This window comes from Gymnodraco acuticeps, unplaced genomic scaffold (assembly GCF_902827175.1).
Source record: "Gymnodraco acuticeps unplaced genomic scaffold, fGymAcu1.1, whole genome shotgun sequence".
In the NCBI taxonomy this organism is placed as follows: domain Eukaryota; kingdom Metazoa; phylum Chordata; class Actinopteri; order Perciformes; family Bathydraconidae; genus Gymnodraco; species Gymnodraco acuticeps.
The window spans coordinates 1,495,144-1,508,446 of record NW_022989843.1 but is presented as its reverse complement, the minus strand read 5'-3'; the positions used below and the strand labels follow the sequence as shown (position 1 = coordinate 1,508,446).

Sequence of the window (13,303 nt, the reverse complement as noted above, 5' to 3'; positions counted from 1 at the left end):
CAGAAGTCTAAAACTGATTGCTCTACCATACTTTGCAATACAGTCATTTTAAAGATATGTCATTTTAACAGACACCTAAAGGCAGGTGATTTTTCCAAGACTAGAAACTATTTTGTTGTTTTTCTTTTTACTTTTATGATGTGTGTGTGTGTGTTTCTGTGTGTGTGTGTGTGTGTGTGTGTGTGTGTGTGTGTGTGTGTGTTTCTGTGTGTGTGCAAGTGATAGCTCTCACTGCTGATTATAATTACATTTTTTTTTTAAACAATGTCATTAGAAGTGATTTTTTTTAATGGCAATGGCATCAATATTCAAACAGACTTTTTAATGATATAATGTATTTTTATTTAAAATGTAAATATATATATATTTCATGGGCTTATATTTGGATAGTGTAGACACCAGAGTGCCCCATCAAAGAATGTCTGACATGTCTTCCTACATTGCTGCCTGGGCTAATGTCAACAGAACTTAAGCTACACATCTTACAACCTGAGGAATACATACAAAGACGTTACTATCTTAAGAGCTCCAAGAAGAGATACAAATGTTCATGTGTAATTTGCTACGATGAACACTACTACATGGGTTTGTCTGGCTTTGTGTTTTTCTGCAGGCAGTTCCAGGGCCACACTGATGGGGCCAGCTGTATAGACATCTCTAATGATGGGACAAAGCTGTGGACGGGAGGCCTGGATAACACCGTGCGCTCCTGGGACCTGAGAGAGGGACGGCAGCTGCAGCAGCACGACTTCACCTCCCAGGTACACAAACACCCGTTCTGTGTTCTTAACCAAGCTCAAACACTTACACCAGCTGACGGGCTACTGGTGTCACTGCATGCATGCTAAATGTCCGTACGTGTTGGTGTAGCAGCAGAGTGGAATTAGTTTCCAGGTATAAAATGCATACAGATTTGCTTGGTGGTTGAAGTAAAATACACAGATTGTTGAAAATCGTGCATCTCAGGACAGCTCATTGCCATCTGCAGTGTCTGTGATGATTTATTGCAGTAATTAACAAGCTCAGTTCAGAACATTTAACCTGCTATAAAGGCTAGACCGAGCTCAGGGTTTCTGTGCTCAAATGCCTTTAACACTAATGTTAAGTTAGGTGGTAAGAATTTAGGGTTTTGTCAGGTGAGAAGAAAAGCAGCAATAATAGACCATTACTGCAACTTCCCTGAAAAGACCAATTTGGCATTCTCAGTGTGCTCAGGAGGAGACAAGTGTGCATTAAAGAGAGCTCAGAGAGGGCAGGCCAGACAAGGAGAGACATGACCAATAAAGTGCTAATGCCATCCTATAATATCTGTACTAACCCCTCCACCCCCTTAAAAACAGCTTCAGCAAGTTAAACACCGATGCGTTGGCAAAGACAACAAATACAATTGTGTTTACAAGGTTTATTGAGCCATCAGGTGTCTTAATGATCTGGACAAATATTGCTGTGATTTGTGGCAACACATTTGAATTAATTTACCCACCTTTATGATTGATAATTTCTGCCAGCAGGACATCACTTACTCAATATGATTTTATGAGCTGAAACAGTCATGCGCGTTAACAGATAAGCATGAAATGCTTATGAATGTGTTGAACAGGGGATTTGCCAGCATCAATAGATATGTTTATGTTAGTTGCCACCCACGCTGACAAATATTCATCTGCTAAAAAAACACAGTAGAATAATATAAGAGAGGAGTTATATAACATAAAGCGTATGATAAATACGATTTAATAACTTGTTTTATTGCAGATATTTTCACTGGGATACTGTCCAACGGGCGAGTGGCTGGCAGTGGGGATGGAGAACAACAATGTGGAGGTCCTACATGTCACCAAACCTGACAAGTACCAGCTCCACCTGCATGAGAGCTGCGTGCTCTCACTCAGATTTGCTCACTGTGGTAAGAATCCTTACCACTTTAAACAGGTTCCTAATTCTATCAATGTTTTAGATAAAGTCTTAAAGAAAAAAACAAATACTGTATGCATCTACTAAATCTTTGGGTGATTTGGCTTTTTGATCAAATTCTGTGTGAATTGTGAAGAACTGTCACAAAAATATTTACTATGTTGAGAGACACTGTATGTTTCATAAGAAATTACAGTCTATAGCTGGTTTATACTGCTGCAGTATAAGTTAAGAGGACAAATCCTCTTGGGACGTAAAACATAAAATCCTAACAAACTATTTGTAATATACTGGAAATTAAGAAAAGCTCAAATGAGTTAACACATGTTAGCATGGAGAACCAGTATGAATGATCTGCAGGAACCAAAAGATGAGATTTGAATAGATTGCTCCACCATTATAACATTGTCATCAATTAATGGTTGAATTGATAAATAGGACAATCTCTGCAAATGTTGATTACGACAAACCTGACTTGTGTTGAAGCCACCAGTTGGTCTGTCAGTACAGTATTGTTAAAATCTAATATAGGATTGTACTTATATTTAAAAATATCTCAACATTATAATAGTTTGAGAGTTTATTAAGCTTGGTCAGTAAAAAGGTATAAAGTACACAGAAATGCCCTCCATACTGTCAGTATTTGAGCATTATGCTGGTATTATATTGGTCCCACTAATTCTGTATCAATGTTCCCTCTTGTGGTTAGAATGAAAAGCTGGTGTCCTCAATTTTCTTTCATTTTAGAAAAGTCTTATATTCTTCAAAACAGTTTGCAACCATTTTCTCAATAAAATGTTTAACTCTCACCTAAATATCTCAACATGTGACTGAGTTACTTTAGCTTTATTGCTTCATACATTTCAACATAATACATTTATGTTTTTTTCTTGATTGTGGCCTAATGCAGTTTATCATCCTTTGCAGGGAAGTGGTTTGTGAGCACAGGAAAAGACAATCTGCTCAATGCATGGAGAACTCCGTATGGAGCCAGCATTTTCCAGGTAAGTGTAAAGAACAAGAACATGCAGGCAGCTTTTTCTAATACTGCTATACTTAATTGGTGTACATTTACAACAAAGTGGAATATATTTGCCCAATCCTAGTGCCAGAAATGTCCATTCAAAGATTTGAAAGAATTAAAGGAAATGTCTTTGAGCATGCAGTCAAAAACCATTCAGCGCTAACACACAAGTGGAGGTGCTGAATACAGAATATTCCGGAATCTTAAAAACTAAAAGTTACTGCATATCAAGGACACAAACATTTGAAGAAGAAACCTTCATCGGGATCTTTAAAAGATGTTGCACTGGGAGCTGCCACTGCACTTTACATTTATTATGGACTGGACTGAAAATAAATATTCTGCCTAATATCTATCTCCCACACACTTAGCCTTCATCCCTCTTGGCTTTTTCCGCCTTAAGTGCACTTTTCACACATCTTTTATTCCCCTTACAGTCAAAGGAGTCGTCCTCAGTGCTGAGCTGTGACATCTCCATCGATGATAAGTACATTGTGACGGGCTCAGGAGATAAGAAAGCGACGGTCTACGAGGTCAACTACTAGAAGGGCCAGGCCATCCGCCGTGTCTCCAACGACTATGTACAATTTGTAATGTATATAAAACGGATTTGAATGGAGCTAACCAAACAGACTTTTCTGGACAGTGACCTTTTTGACCTTTTAGCTCGCCGTTGATCAAATCAAACAAGCAGAACCAAGCACAGAGATTTCGTTTTTTTCTCTAGAGGATTGGCTTGTTGTTGTTGTGAGGATGAGTGAATGTCCATGTGCACTGAATCTGGAGACAATGCTGTTGTTGGTTCGATAACATTCCTTTACACTTTTTTTTAACCAATACATTACTAGCAGCTAAAGCATGATCGCCGTTGTTCACATGCTTTCCTTCGTACTTTGTAAAGGCTAAAAAATAAGAGCAACAATTGAGAGGATAACTATAAGATTAACAGTTATATTAAAGAAGATGTTTTCTCCTCAAAACGTAATGCCATTGTCATCTGTTCAGTGGCTGCTGCCAACCTCATTTCAAATCCTGATATACTGCCCCCACTGCGTATGTGATCTTTTCTGTAGATGCACTAAACACATTCAACACGTATTCACTACATGTGGATAGTTGCATAAATAAAAGGTTTAGTGGTTTGATTGAACTACACAGTTATATTAATGTGATCTCGAAATGCAGTATTCTCTATTTATTATACTTTTGTTCTGTCTCATGTTTTTTTTGCCTTCAAGTCATTTAAAACCTCAAACCAAATTAGCCTTTTTTTTATAATAAGACACTTTTTGCTCTTGCCTAAATCAGTAAAATCGGCATTCCACTTACTGAACATAGTGATTAACCAATTGAGATGCAACCTGGTAATTAGTTAGCTGTAGAGGCTCCGGTAGGCTGATTTATTTTAAAGTTTTTATCTTTGGCTAAGCCAGGCAAGCTGCTTCCCCTTGTTTCCAGATGTTGACGCTAAGATAGGCTGCTGAATGTACCTCTATATTTAACAGAAGACAGTTGTGTCAATCCTCTCCTCTTACTATCTGCACATTTCCCCAAATGTTCAAACTATTCCTTCAAAATGCAGCTTGGTCTACCTTTGATATTTATTTTCTTCCTACTGTGTTCATAATTCCTTTTTTAAATGTATTTTCTCATACAATTTTGAGTTATGTGGGAGCTCAGTCTCTTTGTGAATGTGTGTGTGTGTGTGTGTATGTGTGTGTTTGTGTGTTTTGTCGGCATTGAACAAACAAACTAACAAGATTGCCCTCGGTGCCCTCACTGCTGACCTTTGCCCTTGGTTCTGCGGCCTCAGTTCAGACTCTTCTAGAGGCTAACCGAAGTCTGTGTGACAGATTTCAGAGAAACTGTGTGATTGATGTTGGGAGGTCAACCGGTCCTGCTTTTCCTGCCTGGACTCCTTTTTGTTTGGACCTTTGGACTCTTGTGGTCAGCGATACAGTTGTGGTTTCTCTTGGATTTACTTATCTTGGCTTGTAGAAATAACACAGTGCCTTTATGCTGCTGCGCTTCTGAAACCATTTTGTCCTGCTGAGTGTTCGACTGCACAGAGATGACACTTGATGGACTCTGCTGTAGGAGTGTTTTTTTTTAAAACACTGTTTTTGAGTGTCACTTTTAAAGATTCATTTTTTGAAAAAAATAGCATTAGAAAATGAACCCAAACAATAACACATATTATCCAGTACGATTTGTATTATTGTCTGTTTTCCACTGAATTAATCAGGACCAAACTCCTCTTTGTGTCTCCTGTTTTGCCAAACACATGCACGTGAAATACATTATTCATGGCTACTGCTGTTTCAGACTGATTGTTTTAAGCCATTAACTAGAAGCTTTTTGACATTGCTTTCTTCCTCACTGTATTTTTTGCCTTTTTGCTTCCACACTTTGTTCTTGGTGTTATTTCGTTACTGCAGCATAGCTTCAACCCCAAGCTTGAATGACATTAATCCAAGACAAGATACAGAAATACAAATACAAAGCCTATGAGGAAACATTGATAGGCTGATCACTGTATAAGATATCACTTGCGTTGTACTGTAATCACAGGAAATGCATTTCATAGCTTTATCTTTCTGTTGTACAGTACTGACTGCCACATAAAGTATTACATTGACACATTTTAATTTGTTTAATAGTTTATCCCTCTGATAACCTTCTCAAACTGAACAGTGCCGTGCTCATACAATAATATTCCTGCCACCTTAATACCTGATTGTGATTACTTTACTGTAAGGTCTTAACAGTGATATATAGACATACAATTGGAAAAAGGTGAGTTTGTGTCAGCCTGGGTCTGTCATGCAGTATTTACTACAAATGTTTTTTCTCCTAAAAGATAACCATTTCTTACAATATACAAAAAAGGCTGTGGCTCTGACTTTGACAGATCTCTAATCACATTAAAGAAACTACTGATACAACTGCACTGGTGTGAAAGGGACATTTTGCAGAAACCACAGAAAAAGTGTAATATGTGTGATAAAGACGGGACCATATGTAAGATATTACACTGTTCTGATATTTTTGTAATTTCTTTATCATACACACCCAGTGACACTGTACATTCTGAAGGACTGGATGTTGATATTGTTTTTTTCAGTGTTTGCCTTATGTGCTTTCTGAATCTGAAGAATATCTGTGTTTGTTGCAGTCAGCTTTGTTTTCAAATTAAAAATATGATTTGTTCCCCCTGTTGTCAATGACTGCTCAGCGGCAAAAAGTCTTAACACCTGTACCTTGAATAGCTACTGTGCAACCTACTTTCTCAATAATACTGAACAAAATATAAAATACACTTTGGCGCTACCTAGACTAATGTCCAGTCAGCTGGATAACATGACCTGATAAAGAAATTATTGCTACGTACATAATGATGTGTCGAGCACTTAGACTCACTGTTATAGATAAACTGTACCATGTTATAATTCAACACAGTGGAAAACAACTGCTGCTAGTTGAGTCTTTCTTTCCTCTTCAAAACAAAATGCCTTTGCTCTCTTTTCTAGTCTGTGGTTGATCTTATTAAATGAATATGTGGAGTATTTTGTCTGAGACTTTCTGAGAAGTTCTGCAACTAGGACTCTTTGTTGAATTGTTAAAGAACGGTTCAGTGGTGAAAAAAGGACTCAAATATTTGTATCTTTGTTATAAGCAATACAGGGTATAGATACTCTCAAGTCATATCATAACTTATTCAGAATTCAAAACTACAAAAAGTAGGAAAGCATTGGCTCCAAAAGTAAAAGCATGGCGGATTTGAAGAGATAATCATCAGAATCGAGTATTTAACGAAGCCCTAAAATGTTGCAGATTGTGTGGGGCTAATTGAACATGTTATTTGATCATAGGTCCCAGTATGTAGCTCATGTGAAACATGGACTGCAGGTGTGAAAGACGTGACCCAGGGTTAACCCACAGTGACTGACAGCAGAACCTTTCCCTCCTGCAAACAGGTATTCCATTTTCATGAAAAAACTAGGGCCGGGACTCGATTAAAAAAATTAATCTAATTAATTAGAGGCTTTGTAATTAATTAATCGAAATTAAACACATTTTTAATCACATTTTTAATCACATATAAATATTTGACCTAAGAACAGTGAGAAGCAATTTTTTTCACATGGATTTTAGTATACCATTCGGCGCATTCACACCACAATACTTTTCCCACAAAGGTTCATGAGAATTTAGTTCATGCCGCTGACGTCACTTCTTCTTCTTCTGCTTTGGGTTTACTGGCAGGCCGCAAACCACTTCACGGCGTATACTGCCGCCCAAAGTCCCCGGCCGGAAGTCCCCGGAGTTAGGGACTGGCTTCAGTAGAAGCTGCTGGGAGTCCCAGCAGCTTCTACTGAAGCCTTCCGAGTAAATCGCCAGAACGCCGACACCTCCTCATCTCCACCGCTCCCATGTTTTATTTAGTGTTGCCATAAGTTAGTCTCTCTGCGTTTCTGCGCTGGGCTAATGCTAATAATGCTAATGGGAGGATAATAAAATGGCGGCTTCACAAAACTTTTTGGGAGTTTTACGGGGCGTGGTTTGCAATCCGCCCAGCCAATCAGAAATATAGCTATTTTCTCACAAGAGAGCCGTACGAAAGTCCCTGCTCTCTAGCAGCTCTCTGCTCTCTAGCAGGGACTTTCGTGTGGGTAAAAAGGTTCTCATTAACTAATTTTAGTACCGGCTCTTTTTGGTGTGAACGCGATAAAAGAGGCTAGCTTCCACGCTAGCTGCTATATGTTTTGCATTGAGGTGATACTTGAGGCTTGATGTGCTGCGGTGATATGCGAATTCCTTTTTGCATAATTTGCACACAACCGTGCTCTTATCGACGCTTCCATCCGTCCGTTTTTTAAAACAACATTTCCCACTGTTGTTCACTGTGGTTTGTTGTTGTCTGAAGTCATGAACGTTAGTTGGTGCTCCAGTATAATCGGTACGCCTGAAACTCATCCAGTGAGAAACGTTCCGCGGTGCAAAAATAAGTGCGATTAAAATGCGTTAATTTTTTTAACGCGTTAATTTTTGTGTAATTAATTAATCTTAATTAACGCGTTAAAGTCCCGGCCCTAGAAAAAACACTTGACTTGTTCCCAAGTCGCTGCATTTCAATCCCCAACTCACAAGTGTGTATGGCAACATGTTAATGGATAAATAACAACCTGTCTCTTTTCTGTGCGTGCCCAGGGCAATATTATAAAGGCTTAATTGGCAATCTAATACAACTACCACACAATTACACTGGCTGCAGTCTGCTGTCCGCTGCAGAACACTTGTAATTCTGCAATAGGTTATAGCTTTCTGCCCTTGAACGAAGAAACCTGCAGCACTGTTTTTTACCACATTTTTTGAAATTACAAACCAGCCTCTGAATCTTCTTGAGAGGAAAGATGATGCTTAATGTGAAGTTTCACATTGAATCTGCTAGTGAGTTTATTCCAATGTCTTTACAGTTTCAAGCTTTCATCTTTTATTTTGTCTACACAGACTGTGTTAAAAAATGACTGCATACAGTAACTAGTGTTTGAATGAAAAACACTAATATAACAAGAATTATCACATGTTCTTTGTGCTCTATAAAGCATAGTGTGATCAACTTTTTTGCCAAAAAAGTTCTACATTTTGACTCATAGCAGTGTGGCAGGCCTTCACATCCATGTTGAGTGAGCTGGGGAACAAGGGTTTCAAGTGTTCAGTGTGGAATTTTAGTGCAAGCTGACAGGTCAGCGCAAGTCTTTGTCTAACCTCCTATTGTGAATGTGATGTGTTCACACAGAGCACAGCGCTGGACTGTTGAAGTGGATTAAGTGATCTAAGTGAGGGCTGTGGAGGAGGACGCTCCACCATTACAGTGAATGATACTCCTGTTACAGCTCTCCAACTGCCACTTCAAACAACCAAAAGTGGGAGAGAAGGAGGAAAAGGTGGGGATGCAATGTAGGAATGAGCCAACCCTACTTCAACATTTTATAGCAAGAGCACTTGCTGCTTGCAAATTGCCCACTTTTCTGACAGACATAGAAGATGGATTAAACAAACAGGCCACACAATAGCAAGATGGCTACTGCTAGCAGGTATTGCATCACGTTTCTGGTGGATTTGGCTCAAAGCTTAAAATATATAATTAACTTCCCACCAGTGCAGACTTGAATATTAAAAGGATGCATGTTTGTGACCACCGATGTCTTTAGTTTTGCCTCCGAAAAAAACCTTCATATCTATGTTAGCGACCTCACAGTCTGCTGTCACAATGTTTTCAAAGTGCCACTTTACAAACCATTAGCTTCAAAAGGCCTACTTTCCTAACTTCAGAGCATTTTGAGAATCGCTTTTAATGAATTCACCTTTAGAGCACTGACAGCACACCACAGTCTCCTGAAGAGGATCATCAGAGTGATTATCTCTAGAGTGAATATGTACTGCCGATCTGAGCTCAGTAGCATATGTGCAGCTCTTCTTTAATATAGGCTTCCTCTCAGTAGTCTACAAAAGCATTGAACAAAAGCTAAGTGGCAGTAGACCTGTACAGCTCTGCTTTTAGCTAATTGATAACGTAAAGGCATTGCTATCATGTTAATATTCAGAAGATTTACAATGTTGACCACCTAGTTTAGCATGTTAGCATGCTAACAGTTGAGAATTAGCACTAAGCCAAGCTGAAGAGTGAATCCAAAAATGAACACAGATGGCTCCTTTACAACTCGTTGCAATTTCTTTTTACAAACGTGCAAAAACACCAGAGAATAATGTCACTGAACAACCCAGTCTCATGGCATTTCGTGTTCACCAACACGATTTTTAATCTATTGATTCGTGTTCACCAACACGATTTCCCCCTTTTTTTCGTGTTGAACAGCACGATTTTAAAAGCAATGTATTTCTACTGGTAATGTGTTTCGTGCCTGCAGCACGTCTTTTTCTCCGGTCGGTCGTGGAAGACCGGAAGCTGTGTGGTTCATAAAAACATGTCCTTACTCAATATCAAGCCACAATTGTTGCTTTTATTTTAAATCGTATAATTTCGGACTTTTGTTGCCGTCTGTGAGGAAAATAAATGGGGCTCAGAGCCTCAGGATACTGAAATATGTATTTTTTAAATCTTTTTTTCCTTCTAATTTGTTATTCTTTTCAAAATAACACACTGTTATTTACTCACCAATAATAACACACAATTATCCTTGCTTTTATTTATTGGTTTAATTCCATAATCTCGGGATTTTTTGGCATCCGTCAGGAACTGAATTTCAAAATAAAATTAACCGGAAACAGATGTAGGCATTTCGAGCGATTACCCAAGATCCTCAGCTATGGTTTAAGGTCGCTGATTGGATGTGTTAGCCGCAATGCATGCTGGGATCTGGTGTTTATATTACATGAAATCCGGAAAACATTTAAAAATAATACTTAATTCCGAGTGCTCTTGCTTTTCTCTTTGAAAGTCATCTGTTGACAGAGTCACATGTATAGCAATAAACTGGTCATGACGACGAGGTCTTCTTTAGCCTTAACTGTCGTGGTTTATTTTCATATGTGCATTGCACCACTTGACCTGCTCTCCATGAGAGCTAGAGAAAGAGAGATAGAAGGGGAGGGAACAATCCCTTATATCTGATACCTGACGTCAGCTACAATAGCTGCGCCTCCTTACGCCTATAGCGCCCTCTTAATGTGGAACAGTTATAGTGCAGTTACATGCAGACATATTAATACTTACACTTAACACTCCCACTGAATGACATGTATACTGTACAACTTTTCCAAGAAAAATAACAGTTCAAAACATCAAAAGAACATGGCAGTCAATATTACATAATAGCTTGGTTTCAGTCACGTGACTTCTATGACGCGCGAAATTCAAGTGGAGGTCAGGAAGTGAAAACGCAATCATTCATCAACGCAGGAATCATGGAGGACACCGACTATGTCAAACAATTAAATGAACCTGCACGCCACAGATATCGTGAAAAAATCACAGCACACATCGGATACGATCCGTATCAGCTGAAAAAAACCGACTTTTCTCGTGATTTATCCGATTTGCCCGCTGTCGAGGCGATGGATATCACCAGCTACCTCGTCCTTCATACCTCCTACTACACGGCTAGCCAGATGAAAGCGTATAAAAGCCTGGAAGCTTTCAACTACTTCGTGTGTGGATGGGTGAATGACCTCGGCACCAAAGAGGCATTAAACAAATGTCGCCTTGTTTTTGCCCGGGTGAGTGTTAACTACCTATACCTTCTTACCTCTAAGTAGCATTATTAGGAGACATCTAGCTAGCTAACTTTAGCTACATGGACTCATGTAAGGCAGTGTTACGGCTGTCGCCTTGCCTTCAGCATTAACTGGCCTGTGAGTGTGTTGTGTGTGTATATATGTGTATGTTTGTTATGTGTTTAGCTTAGGATATATTGTGTTTTGTGTGTATAGACAGCTCAGAGCCTTTGAACAGCCTGCACGTTGTTTATATCACTCTATGTTGAGGTTAATATTAAAAACAACCTCTTTACCAAGACCATCTGGTTATGTGTTGCTTGTGATGTTGTTAAATGTATGTTACCAACTCGCAAGTTGTGAACTGGAGCTTCAATTGTGTAGGTCAGGGGTACTCAAATACAAATCTTAAAGGTCCAAAATAAATGTTTCAATAAGACAAAGGTCCGTTTATTACGGTCATTCAAACTTTTAAACAATTGCAACAAGATTATTAACACGAGGTTGCAAAAACAAAAATAATTTGTATGCAGCCGTTTTCATTGTTATTGTGTCTGTGCTTGACCCCTCAGAGTCGCAGTGTAAGAGCTGCACAGTTATGAATAAAGGCAGCTGCACCCTCTTTCATTCAGCATTCCCATTATTGCTTTATAAATGTATTCCCCCTTGTGCGTCCACTGAGGTTCGTCAGGCCCAACATATCTTCAACAAACTCCCCCTTTGCCTCATCATAACAACTCACAAACACCAGCAACTGAGCATTGTCAGTGGTGTCAGTGGACTCACCCACAGCTAAGGAAATGCACTGTGCATTTTTTATTCCATCACAAAGCTGATGAATCAAATCACCAGCCAGTATTTCTGTTCTTCTGGTTGCTGTGGAATCTGAGAGGGGGATTTGCTTGATTTGGCCTGTTATTTCCTCTTTTTGTTTGCCTTCAACATGGTCTCCATCACTTCAGTCATGCATTCTTTTATACTTCAGTTATTATCCAGTGGAAGGTCCTTACCTACTGGCCTAGTACAATCAAAGTGGTTACTTTTTTTTGGCTGGGCAGTGTAGTTTTACACACCGTCTTATTTGACTTTCTCAGGACTTAAAACAGTTTTTTGGGGGCAGACCCCCTCAAAGAAAAAAATATATTTACACACGTAAGGTCATCATCTTAATAGTTGTGTATGCTCATCCGTGAGCAGAGCATCAAGTTGGCATGTCTATTACAGCTGAATGCGGCGATTACCATTTTGTTCAGCAAAACGCCTCACAAACGTATTAAGATCAACAGCTGTAGTGCGTTTTGATGCAATGCTGAGTACAGCCACACTGACAGTCTCTTCTCTGTCATTGTAGACCGCAAATACCTCATTCCTTCAGCGCTTGGGTCCGAATGCTTCTCGTTTTGCGCCGTCCAGTTCAAAATGAAATCGCCGCCAATCATATGTCCACGCTCGCGCCAGGACCGGGGGAGGGGTTACATGACGTGCATCTTGTGCTGCATTCACTTGCACTCGGACATTAGAGACTTTCTCTCATAAATGTCCGATGAGCGACAACTTTTCTTTCAAAACAAAGCTGCCAACTGGGGTGGCAGCTGGGGTGGCAAGGCCTATTTTTAGGGTGTCAGTTGCCACCCCGGTAGGTGAAACTAGGCTACTAGCTACAGTACAGATGGAACTAGATGAGCTGTTAACTCTCGCTCTGAATTTTTTTTTTAAATTCTCGCTCTGACTTAGACAGGTTGAAAGAGACACACACATTTTTCCCACCCGCAGTCCGCGAAGACCCGCCCTACTGTGCCTCTGATTCGCAGATTGTTTGGGGGGAAAAAACGCTGACTGGATGCTGAATGTGATTGGACCAAAGCGTTGACACACACAGGTGGAACACAGTGGAACAGTCAGACATGCAGAGCGCTGTTTGCAGTGGACATAGCGGAGAATTTTGACTCGTTGCGAATGCGTTGTGGCGATGTCTCACATATAATACAGAGAGATAATACATATGAAAAGTATAATTTGCTCAGAGTCCGGAGACAGTGGTGGTTCGGTCCGGATCCGGACCGGAGTCCGTAGTTTGAGGATGCCTGGTGTAGGTCAACCATTCCCAGAGGTCTGGAGAAACACCAC

General features: G+C 39.7%; 1 protein-coding gene across 2 annotated transcripts in view; it reads left to right on the top strand.

Moving 5' to 3' along the window:
• LOC117560927 (transducin-like enhancer protein 4) overlaps positions 1-6,179 on the top strand; it is a 30,557-nt gene extending 24,378 nt beyond the window's left edge. For both annotated transcript variants that reach the window (XM_034238069.1, XM_034238059.1), the window contains exons 17-20: positions 614-761; positions 1,756-1,906; positions 2,842-2,918; positions 3,376-6,179. In XM_034238069.1, the coding sequence (XP_034093960.1) occupies positions 614-761; positions 1,756-1,906; positions 2,842-2,918; positions 3,376-3,483 (484 nt within the window). In that variant the 3' untranslated portion in view covers positions 3,484-6,179. The remainder of the gene's footprint in view (positions 1-613; positions 762-1,755; positions 1,907-2,841; positions 2,919-3,375) is intronic.
• The last annotated feature ends 7,124 nt before the right edge of the window (positions 6,180-13,303 follow it).